The following is a 12,228-nucleotide window of genomic DNA, read 5'->3' on the forward strand; positions in this document are numbered from 1 at the left end:
CACAGAGATCATATCATCATGTCTCATTTTACAGGTCACAAGGATTGGGAATGACACAGTTGGAGTGCTTGTGCTTTAGTTGGAGGCACTGGGTTTCACACGTAGTCCCCTATTTTCAGTGGCGTAGTAACTGAGCAAACTATCATAATTTTAAATATCAGGAGTATTTTTAATGCTTCAGTGGAAATTCTTGGCACTCGATGGCTGTGTGAAATCTACAGTCCATGAGCGTTACCAGTGCTGTAGCCACCTTCGGCTGTTTGTTTGTGAGTCTCTTCATTCAGTTTTGAATTTAATTACCGAAAAGCTAATCTGTTAGGTTGAAATCAGGTGACGGATTGAAAAATATCCCATATGTTTGTCTTGAGAAACGCTTGGGTTGCTTTTGAAGTATGCGTTGAGCAAGAATCCGTTTACTGTGAATCTGTGAAGCTTTGATCAGTTTTGCAGTATTTGGCTGAATCTGAGCGGATAGTATAGCCTTGTACACTTCACAATTCATTCTGCTACTTCTATCAGCAGACACTTCCACTGTCAGCCATACATGCCCATGCCGAAACATTGTCTCTACCATGTTTGAAAAATAATGTGGTTTAGTGTAGATCTTTCTCCATACTTTTATCTCACTGGTTTCATCTTTCCGACAATTTTTTTTCCTTTGCAGCCTAATCTGGTCTTCCTGTTCTTGAGTGTAACCAGTGGGTTTCACTTAATTGTAAATCCTGTATTCATGAAGTCATCTTTTGATTGTAGACTTTCATAATGATATTCCTTCCTCCTCAACAGTGCTCTTGACTTAAATAGCTGTCGTGAAGGGGATTCTGAAGCAAGGCAGTAACTGCGATCTTCCGCTGTATTTGTCTTGTGTGGTTTTTCAGGCATTTTGCGTTTCTGAGCTGGTCACTGCATTTTTTCCCCCCTGCAGAACTGTACCAGGTTGGTCAACCCTAAAGTTTTAGCTCCCACTCTGATAGGTTTGTTCTGGCTTTTCAGCTAATCATAGCCTCCCTGATAATTTCTCTGGGCCTCATATCGAGAAATCCAGTGACCAGCTACCAAATGCAAGTTGAAAAATTGGAATAAATGCAGGTCTTTTATTCATTTTTAATAGAATAATCAGGTATATCAGGTGTCCAATTATTGTATAAAGTTGGCTATAATTCCTAAGCATTTACTGCAATACTTTTGTTCAATCCCTCACATGAAAGCTGGAAGTTTGCATTTTAATCACAGCTTAACTTGATGTAAAATCCATTGTGGCGGTGTACAGAGGAAAAACTACCATAACAACATATTGACCTGTCCAATACTTATTGACCTGACTGTATATGAAAACCCACATTCACCTGTTCACATTTATATTTGCACTTCAGTGGTTTTATCTTGTCACACACACCTGTGCGTGTATTGAGGGCAGTTTGTGGTTCAGTATTTTTCTCAGGGACACTGTGATACACAGACTGAAGACATTTAATCTGTACCTTTTAAAACAACAGAAAAACCACAAAATAAAGTTCCAGAGAAAGAATACTGGAATATACCGCTGTAAGGTTCTTGGCCATTCAGGAGTAATGGACACACAGAGAGAGACAAGTAGCTCTTTAGTCCTCCTTTGGGCTCCAGATGCGAAAGTCAGAGTTTATCATCAGAATAAGAATACTTTAATAAACCCTAAGGAAACTATGTGGTTTACAGTTGCTCCAAGACAATAATAGTAACAGATTACACTAATTGTATAATACAATATATTACAAACTTTTAAAAGTATAAGAATTAGCTCATTTATACATATCAAAAATGTTACAGAGGTCAAATATATATAATTAACATTTTACTCTAACCTGTACAACTTTGTCTTTGTTATTTTACTGTAGAGGATGTGCAAAAGGGTGTAACTATAGCAGTGTGTACTGTGCATTAGATGGAGGAGTTGTACAAAGAGACAGGTACAGGCAGGAATGATTTCCTGTGTCATTCAGTGGTGCATTTGGGTAATCTCAGTCTCTCACTGAACGTGCTCCTGTGACTGGCCAGCAGGTCATGGAGTGCGTGCAAAGGTATTGTCCAGCATTGTCCTTATCTTGGACAACATCCGCTTCTCCAACACCACCCTAAGGGAGTCCAGCTCCGTCTCCACAACACTGGCCTTGTGGATCAGTTTACTGAGCCTGTTGCCATCTGCAACCTTCAACCTGCTGCCCCAGCATGCAACAGCGTAGCGGAGGGCATTGGCCACAACAGACTTGTAAAACTCCTGAGCATTGCACGACAGATATTGAAAGACCTCAGCTGCTTCAGAAAACGGAGACAACTCTGGACCTTACTGTAGAGTGCAGTGGTGTTTGGTGTTTTCTATGAGTACACCAAGGTATGGTGTACACATAGATGATGAGCTGGAGATGATTCTGCTCACACCAAGTGACAAAGGAGTCAACCACAGCCCGGTACTCCATCTCATCACCCTCATTGATGCATCCAACCACTGCAGAATCATCAGAAAACTTCTGAAGATGGCAGGTCTCTGTGCAGTGGCTGAAGTCTGTAATATAGATGGTGAAGAGGAAGGGGAGGTGCTCCTGTGTTGCTTATCACCTTGTTAGACACACAATGTTAAAGACGCACATATTGTGGTCTTCCTGTAAGGTAATCAACAATCAAGGACACAAGAGATGCATCCACCTGCATCACTGTCAGCTTATCACTCAGAAGGGTTGACCTGATGGTATTGAATGAACTGGAAAAGTTGAAAAACATGACCCTCACAGGTCTCACCGGCTGGCCCAGATGGGCGTAGACAAGAATGAGCAGTTAGATGATGGCGCCCTCAGCTCTGAGGTGGGGCTGGCAAGCAAACTCAAGGGGATTCTGATGTGGCCTGACTGGGTCGGGGCTGGGCAACGATAAGTCTTTCCAGGGTCTTCACAACGTCCCACAGGCCTGTAATCCTGTGGCACTGAATTGATATTGCACTAAAATGTTGAGGATTCTGTGTGAGATAAGGCTACTTTAGTGCCTTTTGCTTGGGGGAGTAACCTTTTAAATGGGCCTATTGTACATCAATGATAAATACATTTACATTTATAAACCCATGGATTTTCGTAACTCATATGCCACCTTTTGAGGTGAGGAGGTGTCCATAGATCAGCTATAGCTATAGGTTCAAACCCCAGCTCTGCTGAGCTTGGCTCTTGAACAGGACCCTTATCCCCGCAATGTATATATTACAAAGCAGCAGATAAATAAATACAAACCGTCAATGCATTTAAGATAACCCAATTAATTAAGTGATACATGAATTGATTTTTCTGTTTAAAAGTAAGAGCGGAGATTTTCACTTTAAGCAAAAAGCTTCTTACATCTTAGCACACGCTTATGACACAGCATCAAAGTAAAGGTTTGATAGTTTTAATGGAGTGTTTAATTCTATTGCAGACAAATCTAACCATTAAAGAGAAGATAAAAAGAAACAAATGTTAAACCTCTGCTTCTAGATTAACTTACATGAAATAAAGGTAAGTAAAATCTAAATTTTGGACAGAGCCATTTGGCAGATACATTTATAATTTAACTCATTATGAAACAGTTGCATTGTTGCGTGAACAATGCAACCCTACGTCTTTAAATACAGCTAGTGCCCCAGTGTACCCAGTAGAAAGATTGTAAAGTTATACTTCCGGTTATTACTTTCAAAATAAATCGTAGCGCTTAGCTTAGGTTAATTGAGTTTTTCTTTTTTGCCAGTAACCAACAACAACTTTGGCATTTTGCTAAAAAAAAATATTTGAATTCAAAACAAGTTGATCATAATATCATCAAAGAATTGCTACATTACGACACTCTCGCGCTTTTATTTTGAACGCCAAAACACTATACATCCGCTTTACCGTGCCAATTACATGCTAGCTTGACACCTTAACTGCATCCATATGGCTCGAGATTGGATGTGGGAAATAAGAAATCTGTGCTGCTAGCTAACGTTGCACAGCTGTTGCCAGCGGGGGTAACGGCCAGAGAAGAAGCGAGATCCTCTCCTGCGGGACAGAAAAAGTCCCGCTAGACTCGTCGCACTTTTTAAAAGAGCAAGTTTACACTGAAAGACGAACATGCCTTCGACTAAATAGCTGTGGTGGAGGTCGAGGATGGCCGCAGACGTAGATAAAAGAATCCCGGAGGAAGAGAAAAAGATTGCGCCGCAGAATGGGAAGCAGAGCCCGGGCTCGAGATCCTGGATCTACAGGGGGATGTGGACTTGGGTGGTCGTCTGTGCTGTTCCTCTGTTCGCTTTTGGGATAAAGTACTACCAAGATGCCCAGCTCCTCAAACGTCATGTAAGACCCAAATCTGTAATTATGTTATATCACAGTTTAACAGTGATCTCGACTTGGTGGGTCTAGCTGTGTTAATAGAAACTTTGCAGTGACCTTCTCGTCCTTTTGAGGACCCATGATTACATTAAAATCAGCGCAGGGACATTCTGCTGTTATCTTGCAGTAGTTTTCTCTGTAACCGATGTGTTTCGATTATTTATTTAGCGGACACGCAGTCACCATAAAGCTCCACATCTGCAGTTTTTCCACCCCCGTAGTGTTTTATTATAGGGGGGTGGGTCTTTGTCACAGCTGCTAAAACTCACCCCCTTGTCCAAATCCAGACTTGTTTGGTTACTGAGGGTCTCCAAGTTGTTCTTGCACCTCCCTCCCCCTCTTCCCTCCATTGTAAGGTCACTGGTAGGCACGCGTCTGCTTCAGAAAGGGTGGTTTGACTGAAATGCATGCTAGGAATCTGCCTCCTCAGGGATGATCTTTATCCAGGCAGGATGCTCAGTCATTTGGGATAATGTAGCACATTACTTTAAATGTGTCACACATCTGAGCGAATGTTTTTGTAGTTGTAATAATTTAAAATATTTGCATTTCATGTGATGGGGTCTTAATGTCCTAATATTTTTTATGCTGCATTAAAAAAAAGCATATGAATTGACCGTGAAGATCAGTCTAATGCATGTGTCCCTCCAATAGGAAGAGAGTGTTCGGACACTGGGTGCCGAGGGGCTTTTTCTCTTCTCCTCTTTAGACACGGACCACGACTTCTATCTCAGTCCGGAGGAGTTTAAACCTATTGCAGAGAAGCTCACAGGTGCATCATGTTACCTTTCTTTGTGCTTGTCACTTTTGTCCAATCATTTTCCTTCAGTCTCCTTTGTTACCTATCCTTGTGGTCACAAGCTTACATATACTCATGAGGCATGAATTTCAAAGTAGGGCTGCCAGAAACGATTATTTTGATAGTAGACTAGTCACCGATTATTTTTGCGATTAGTCGACTAATTAGATCATGCATCCATTGGACGTAAAACGTACAGTTCATTGCACCAGCATGCATCTGCTCTTATATAACTATCATTAGCTTACAGCTTTAAGTGTGTAAGGTATGTGCTAACTAAAAATAAAGACAAGATGATAGTTTATTACATTTTAATGAAATTTGCAGATTGTTTCGGTGAAGTTTAATAAACTCCTTGCTATCTAAAATATAACAGGACACTGGAGTATATTCTCGAGCATCTCACACTTCTGATAATCAGTTGTCTGCTTGACATTTATTCAGCTGTGTAAAAACTATAACTTTAATCTCAGCCAAACCGATTTACTCAGGAACAAATAAAATACTAAAAAAAAGCCAAACAATAACATTTGTAAGTTATCTAAGTGAATTATATATGTTTAACCTGAGTAGCGAAAGACAGCAGTGGGTTTGAAAACGATTTGCCGGGAGTCCGGTGCTCTCATGGGGTGAGCCTTGCCCCCGGCTAGCTATCGAGCTAGTGGGTAACAGACGTCTCCGAAAACGTCGGAGCGCTTTTGAAAATATGTGGTGTCCTGATAAACTGAGCAGATATTTGAGGTTTACACAATTACGTTCTCGCCTGAAAATATGTTAAACATTTATTTTGTGACCCAGAAAGAATAATAAGAGTAATATTAAAACTAGCTGCCACCACTGTTGGAAACTGAGCTGGGCTGCGCTATGAATTCTGGGACACAGCTTCTTCTTCTTCGGGGTTTAACGGCAGCTGGCATCCTTGTACATGCAGTGCTGCCATCTTCTGTTTCAGTCCGTTATTACACTCTTAAATCCTACTACTTATTCCTGCGGCTTTTGTGATCTTACAAAGCTTCAAACGACGCGTCGACTATTAAATCAGTCGTCGACGGTTTTGATAGTCAACGTAATCGTGACTATTCGACTAATCGTGGCAGCCCTATTTCAAAGTAATCAGATTTTACTGATTCGTTTGAATAGTTCTTTTTTTCAGGGTGGAATGATTGTGCAGCATACATCTTTAAGAGAAACTACCAGCTGTAGTCAATTATGATCACTAAGGAGAAGTTAATTGGACTTGGCCTTCAAGGTTAAAGACATTACAGAACCTTCGGCACCACTTAGCTATAAAGCATGTCTACTTGTTCCATCCTTGAAAAAGAACAGTTCAAAGAAAAAATTAAATGCCCCAAATCATCATGACATTCACGTACATAATAATAATAATAATGGATTGGATTTATATAGCGCTTTTCAAGGCACCCAAAGCGCTTTACAATACCACTATTCATTCACTCTCACATTCATACATGAGTGTATGTAAACTTGTGACCACAAATGTATAGCCTCACACTGACTCTGGTTTACTTACAGGGATTACAAACCCAGCGGATTTTGAGGAGGAAGCGATCCATGATCCCAACGGGGAGACTTTAACCTTGGAAGCCAAAATGCAGCCTCTCCTGCTTGACTCCATGACAAAAAGCAAAGATGGTTTCCTTGGAGTAAGACAATACCAAACTCTGCGTGCTTCCTTTATGCTGCTGGTTTATTGTTCTCTTTCTCATCGCTGCTCTACAGCGTCTGCAGAGGACTGCTTTAATCAAAATCACAGCACAGAAAATCCCAGAAGGGGCTAAATTATAGCATGTTGATGCAGTTATTGTTGATAAATGTGCTTGTACATTGTCTGACTGTCTTACTCAGCTCTTTGTGAATGCAGCTCATTCAAAAGGTGCAAGCAGCCTTGAATTGAATCCAGAATGAAACTGCTGAGAATTTGTAATGCTTGTGCTTTCCAAAATTACCTTCCTCCATCTCTTTCAGGTTTCTCACAGCTCTCTGAGCGGGCTGCGGTCTTGGAAGAGCCCAGCAGTGCCTTCTTCGTCCTTCTCTGCAAGCCAGTTTAGGGTGTTCTTGCCCCCGAAGAACAAGATAGAAGTCGGTGACACGTGGTGGGTGATCCCCAGCGAGCTCAACATTTTCACTGGATACCTGCCCAATAACCGTTATCACCCTCCCACACCGAGGGGCAGAGAGGTAGCCTAAAAATCCATCTCTGTTTGGCCTATGGTTAGATTGTAACATGCGATTATTGCACTGTATAGTGGCTGATGGTTCTTTGGCTCTTGGTGCAGGTACTCATCCACTCCTTGTTGAGCATGTTCCACCCTCGGCCCTTCATCAAAACCCGCTTTGCTCCGCAGGGTGCAGTCGCCTGCATCCGAGCCAGCAACGACTTCTATTATGACATTATCTTCAGGTGAGGAGGGAGTAAGGAGGATGGCGGTGTTTTTTAATACGTTTGAACTATTAAACTGCAAAATATGTGTATTATGCATTAGTGCTGATTGATGTCTAAAGCACACAGTGAATTTTAAATTTATTACAAGTCACTGTGTTCACTTTATTATTCTGTCAAAGGTTTTACAGGAATTCTGTGTGGATGAATTCCACTTTTAGTTCGTAAGGAAGCAAAAGATGGAATTATTTGTTTTTATGCTCATTCATGACTTTTTAGTTTCCAGCTTTAGTTCCATATGACAGCCACAAACCATAGACAGAGTGAGCCCGGTTCTGCCCCCCCCCCCTGCTATCGCCAAGTTCTTGTCACAGGGAGTGGGCTGATTGTTGGGGTTTTCTCTTTATTATTGTAGGGTCTTTACCTTGCAATATAAAGCGCCTTGAGGTGACTTTTGTGGTGATTTGGTGCTATATAAATACAATTGAATTGAAAAAGCACTCTAATTGTAAATATTTAAAGCAGAAGTTTCAAACTCGCTCAAAGGCATGTTGGAAAATGAGAAAAGCACGTATGTTGATGTGCTTTAAATAAATATGTAGACTGCCCTACGATCAACTCACAAGAACCCGTTTCACAAGCCTGAATGTGACAACTAGTGGCAGCTTTTAGAAGACAAAATTCAATCAGATAAAACACAATAATGAAGATTTACTACTTGTGATCTTGCATGTATTTCTACAAATCTCACGGAGCCTGTTTCAGGGGCCTGAAAGCAACAACTCAGTACTCATGTGGGAGATTTCAATTAAAAGAAAAACAGTTAGTAGTTATAGTAGTTAAAATTCTTTGACAGTAGCCTTTATCTCATTGCAGATGGTTGTACAGACCATTCCTTACACTTGGTAAATAAAAAATCAGTCTCCCGCCTCTCGCAAAATTGTCTGCCTCCAGCATCAACTGGCCTTTTCTGTTACTCTGAGCTTAGTAGCTTGCAGGTGCAGTGGAAGGGCACCCTTTTGTTTAACTTGCTGTGTGCGTGAGATGCATGTTGCTATGGGGACCATTCCCAGAAATGGGCTGGCCAAAATGTCCTGAAAACCCAAAGTGATATGTGGGTAGGATTCAGTTAATTCTTGAGTTTGACACCTGTGGTTTGAAGTCTTTGTGATGCTGCTGTAGTAAAATAAAGCCTCTGACAGCTTTGTGAAGGTCGAAAATCAAAACACCGTGCAAATGTTATGACCCGACTCCCTGGTTAGTTCTTGTAGGGATTTCTGACAGAGACTTACGTGCTCTCAATTTTTACTCCTTCTGTTCACCCCCTGCAGGATTCATGCAGAATTCCAGCTCAATGATATTCCAGATTTTCCCTTCTGGTTCACACCAGGCCAGTTCACTGGCAATATTGTCCTTTCTAAAGACGCCTCTCACGTCCGCTTCTTCCACCTTTATGTCCCCAATAACAGGTAAATCCCTCTCATACACACACAAACTGTCACACGTGTTCATATACTCCCCTATCGATGGATCGTTGTGAAGTTTGGGTGCCACCTGTGCTGTGTTACAGGTCTCTGAATGTAGACATGGAGTGGCTCTACGGAGCCAGTGAGAGCAGCAATATGGAGGTGGACATTGGTTACCTGCCACAGGTATGGCTGTTTATCTCAACACTAACTGTTCTCATCACTGTGTAGCTACATCAGTATTGTTTTTGGCTGACTGTCCTAACTTAGTCTTTAAGTTAAGTCACATCTATTTGATTTCCAGTCAATCAAACAGTATTAATGTCACGGTAACTGCCTGTTTTGACTTTAATTTAAAATACATATGGATTAAATACTTATGAACGTGTGGAATTTCACAGAATGTAAAAGATGATCCTCAGAAAAGACACACAAGAGTGTCTGATGTAAAGCGTGTGTACTATGTCTAACGAGAACTTGCGTTTGCAGTTAGAGCTCCAGTCGGCGGGCCCGTCCACTCCCTCCGTCATCACTGACGAGCAGGGTAATATCATTGATCGGCGTGACAGCAGCAATGAGCCCATCCAGTTTGTCTTTGAGGAAATCCACTGGACCTCTGAGATCAGTCAGGAGGAAGCTGCTCGCCGCGTGGAGGTCACCTTCTATCCCTTTAAGAAGGTAATTCTCTATGTTCGAATAAGTTGGTGATTGTGTTATTGCACACAGTGTCGGTGTAACACTGTGCTCCTTCCCAGGTGTCCTACCTGCCTTTTTCAGAGGCTTTCGATCGAGCCCAAGCAGAGAAAAAGCTGGTGCACTCTATTCTGCTGTGGGGAGCTTTAGATGACCAGTCATGCTGAGGTGAGATAATGTCATGCTTCAAAAGTGCATCACAGTCATTAAATTTAAGCTGCTAGCTTTCTAAAGGCATACCATTACCAATTAAATATTACTGTAAAGTGCACTTAAGCCCATTTTCTGAAATGGCAGGTAAATACAGGTGTTACTAATGATGTACTAATTATGTTAATTAAGGATCTGTGACAGTTACTCATGTCATTATTAATACCTGTGCTGGTTAATTATAATTCATTCAGTCTGCCAACTTTGACGACCATTACACCTATTTGGAGTTCTACCTTGTTCCTAATATGTTCACCGTATCTTTGTCTCCTCCCCACGCTTTTATAGGTTCGGGGCGAACTCTCCGGGAGACAGTCCTGGAAAGTTCGCCCGTCCTCGCCCTCCTCAACCAGAGCTTTATAAGCAGCTGGTCTCTGGTCAAAGAGCTGGAGAACCTGCAGGTAAGCAGCTACAGTGATGAAAAATCCAGAAAGTTGTGCAATTACTGAAAAATGTGCTTATCTTCTTACTTTAAGTACAGCTGTGTTTCCACTTAATAAATATCCTGCTTCCTGTTTTCCCAGGCTGATGAGCAAAACCCTGCGTTGAGTGAAAAGGCTCGCTTACACCTTGAAAAGTACAGTTTCCCTGTGGAGATGATGGTGGCTCTGCCCAATGGAACCATTGTAAATATTATTTTTCATAGAATTAAATCATAGGCAAAAGCACACTATTGGGAATATTAGGATAATAAATGTTGGCTATCTGCATTCTCCATGTTGCATTAGCAGTGAAACGACACAGTCAACTGTAAGGCTGATGGCAATGAAATAATAAAAATGAAATACGGTAACATTAGCTTAAGTGGATGCATCATATCCCTGTAAGTGCCCACACACTAGCCAAGCATAATAAAACTGGCAGAGATATGGAAGACTCTGCCAAAAATGTACTACATAGAAAGTTATTTACAGTTTTATTAGCAGCTATTGCAGAAAGTCTTACTTTGAAAATGCCATATTAACCCTGACTGACCAAGTATAGATGCGAAGAAGAAAGAAGCCTCTAAAGCCTTTTATCCTCTTTTATGTGGTTTCAGGTTCATCACATCAATGCCAACTTCTTCTTAGATCAAACTGCCATGAAACCCGAGGAGGAAGAAGCAACTTTCAGCTTCTCTGGCGGCTTCGAAGATCCCTCCACATCCACTTATATCAGCTTTCTGAAAGAGGGCTTGGAGAAAGCCAAGGAGTACCTGGCACAGTAATGTGTTTGAGCTTAACCAGACTGGGCAAATGATCCAAGATTAGGAAAACCTACTAAGCATCTGGTGGCGTTCCTCTTCTGTGTGTGTTGGCAGCTGGAAACATTTTTGCCTTCTGTACTCTTTGCTACTATTTATTTGGACGACTCTCTCGGTTAAAAAAAAAAAAGAGTTTTATATAGTATTTGTATTGTGACAAGTAGAAATCCAAAGGCCTTCCACGCTGAGCAGGAACAAATACAGTATGTCACACATTTAGACTTGCTCTTTATCCTTGTAGCTGCTGAATAACTTAGCTATAAGATATAGATGGAGGCCTACCAAGTCCCAGATTAGTGTCAGTACCATTCTTTAGTGCGTTACATCCAGTATTGTGTTCAGTATTTCTTCTTTTATGTGGTGGTGTTGCATGTGCAGTATTTATTGACTAACTGAGCTTCTCTGCTGAGTGTACCCAGAGACGGAGCTGCTGTTGTTGTTTCCTCCAGCTGTGTTTCTGCAGTTAGTGAAGGCTTTGCCTGAAAGCTCTCCCCGAGCTGGGTAACGCCTGATGTTCTTGTTGAGGCTGCTGGAGGGAAACACCCTTCTCTGACTCGGGACAAAGGCATGAAGAGGAACTTAGAAACTGGACTGGAGAACGTAAAATGAATGAATCAGACGTTTTCCCATATAGCTTGTGTTTAAAACCAAATGTTACAATCTATTCACAGAACGATATGACCACACCAAAGAACTTCTCTTTTACTGTGTAAGCAGATGAATTTGTTAGGCTGCTTTCCTATTATGGCTCATATCTGTGTAAATCAGGGTGAAAAACAGTTGGATTGTTTCTTTAGTGAGGAGCAAATAATTTCTCTGTCTCTCTTCCCATCGTATAAACAGAACAGTTGGCATCTTCAAGTCCTAATTTCAGAACAGAAGAGCCCAATGATCTCACACACACACCCCCATGTGAAATATCTTGCTGCTTGGAGCCTTTAGAGAGAAAACTCCCCCAATATTCTTCTGTAACTAGCAGTGCCGTTTGATTTTCACTTGTATAACAAAAACATTTTTTTTAAACAAAAAGAATTGTTTTCTTTATAACACAC

General features: G+C 41.3%; 1 protein-coding gene across 1 annotated transcript; it reads left to right on the top strand.

The window, feature by feature from the left end:
* Window positions 1–3,928: 3,928 nt before the first annotated feature.
* Window positions 3,929–12,208, top strand: selenon (selenoprotein N). The gene is made up of 12 exons (XM_085256601.1): window positions 3,929–4,328; window positions 5,019–5,136; window positions 6,697–6,827; window positions 7,150–7,362; window positions 7,461–7,585; window positions 8,896–9,033; window positions 9,135–9,216; window positions 9,520–9,708; window positions 9,786–9,891; window positions 10,222–10,334; window positions 10,458–10,559; window positions 10,973–12,208. The coding sequence occupies exons 1-12, from the start codon at window positions 4,140–4,142 to the stop codon at window positions 11,138–11,140; spliced, it is 1,674 nt and encodes a 557-aa protein (XP_085112727.1). The 5' UTR covers window positions 3,929–4,139; the 3' UTR covers window positions 11,141–12,208.
* Window positions 12,209–12,228: the final 20 nt, after the last annotated feature.

This window comes from Mchenga conophoros, linkage group LG19, assembly GCF_057382185.1.
Source record: "Mchenga conophoros isolate Kocher_MC1m ecotype Shallow Benthic linkage group LG19, M_conophoros_male_GT1.1, whole genome shotgun sequence".
NCBI classification, from domain to species: Eukaryota; Metazoa; Chordata; class Actinopteri; order Cichliformes; family Cichlidae; genus Mchenga; species Mchenga conophoros.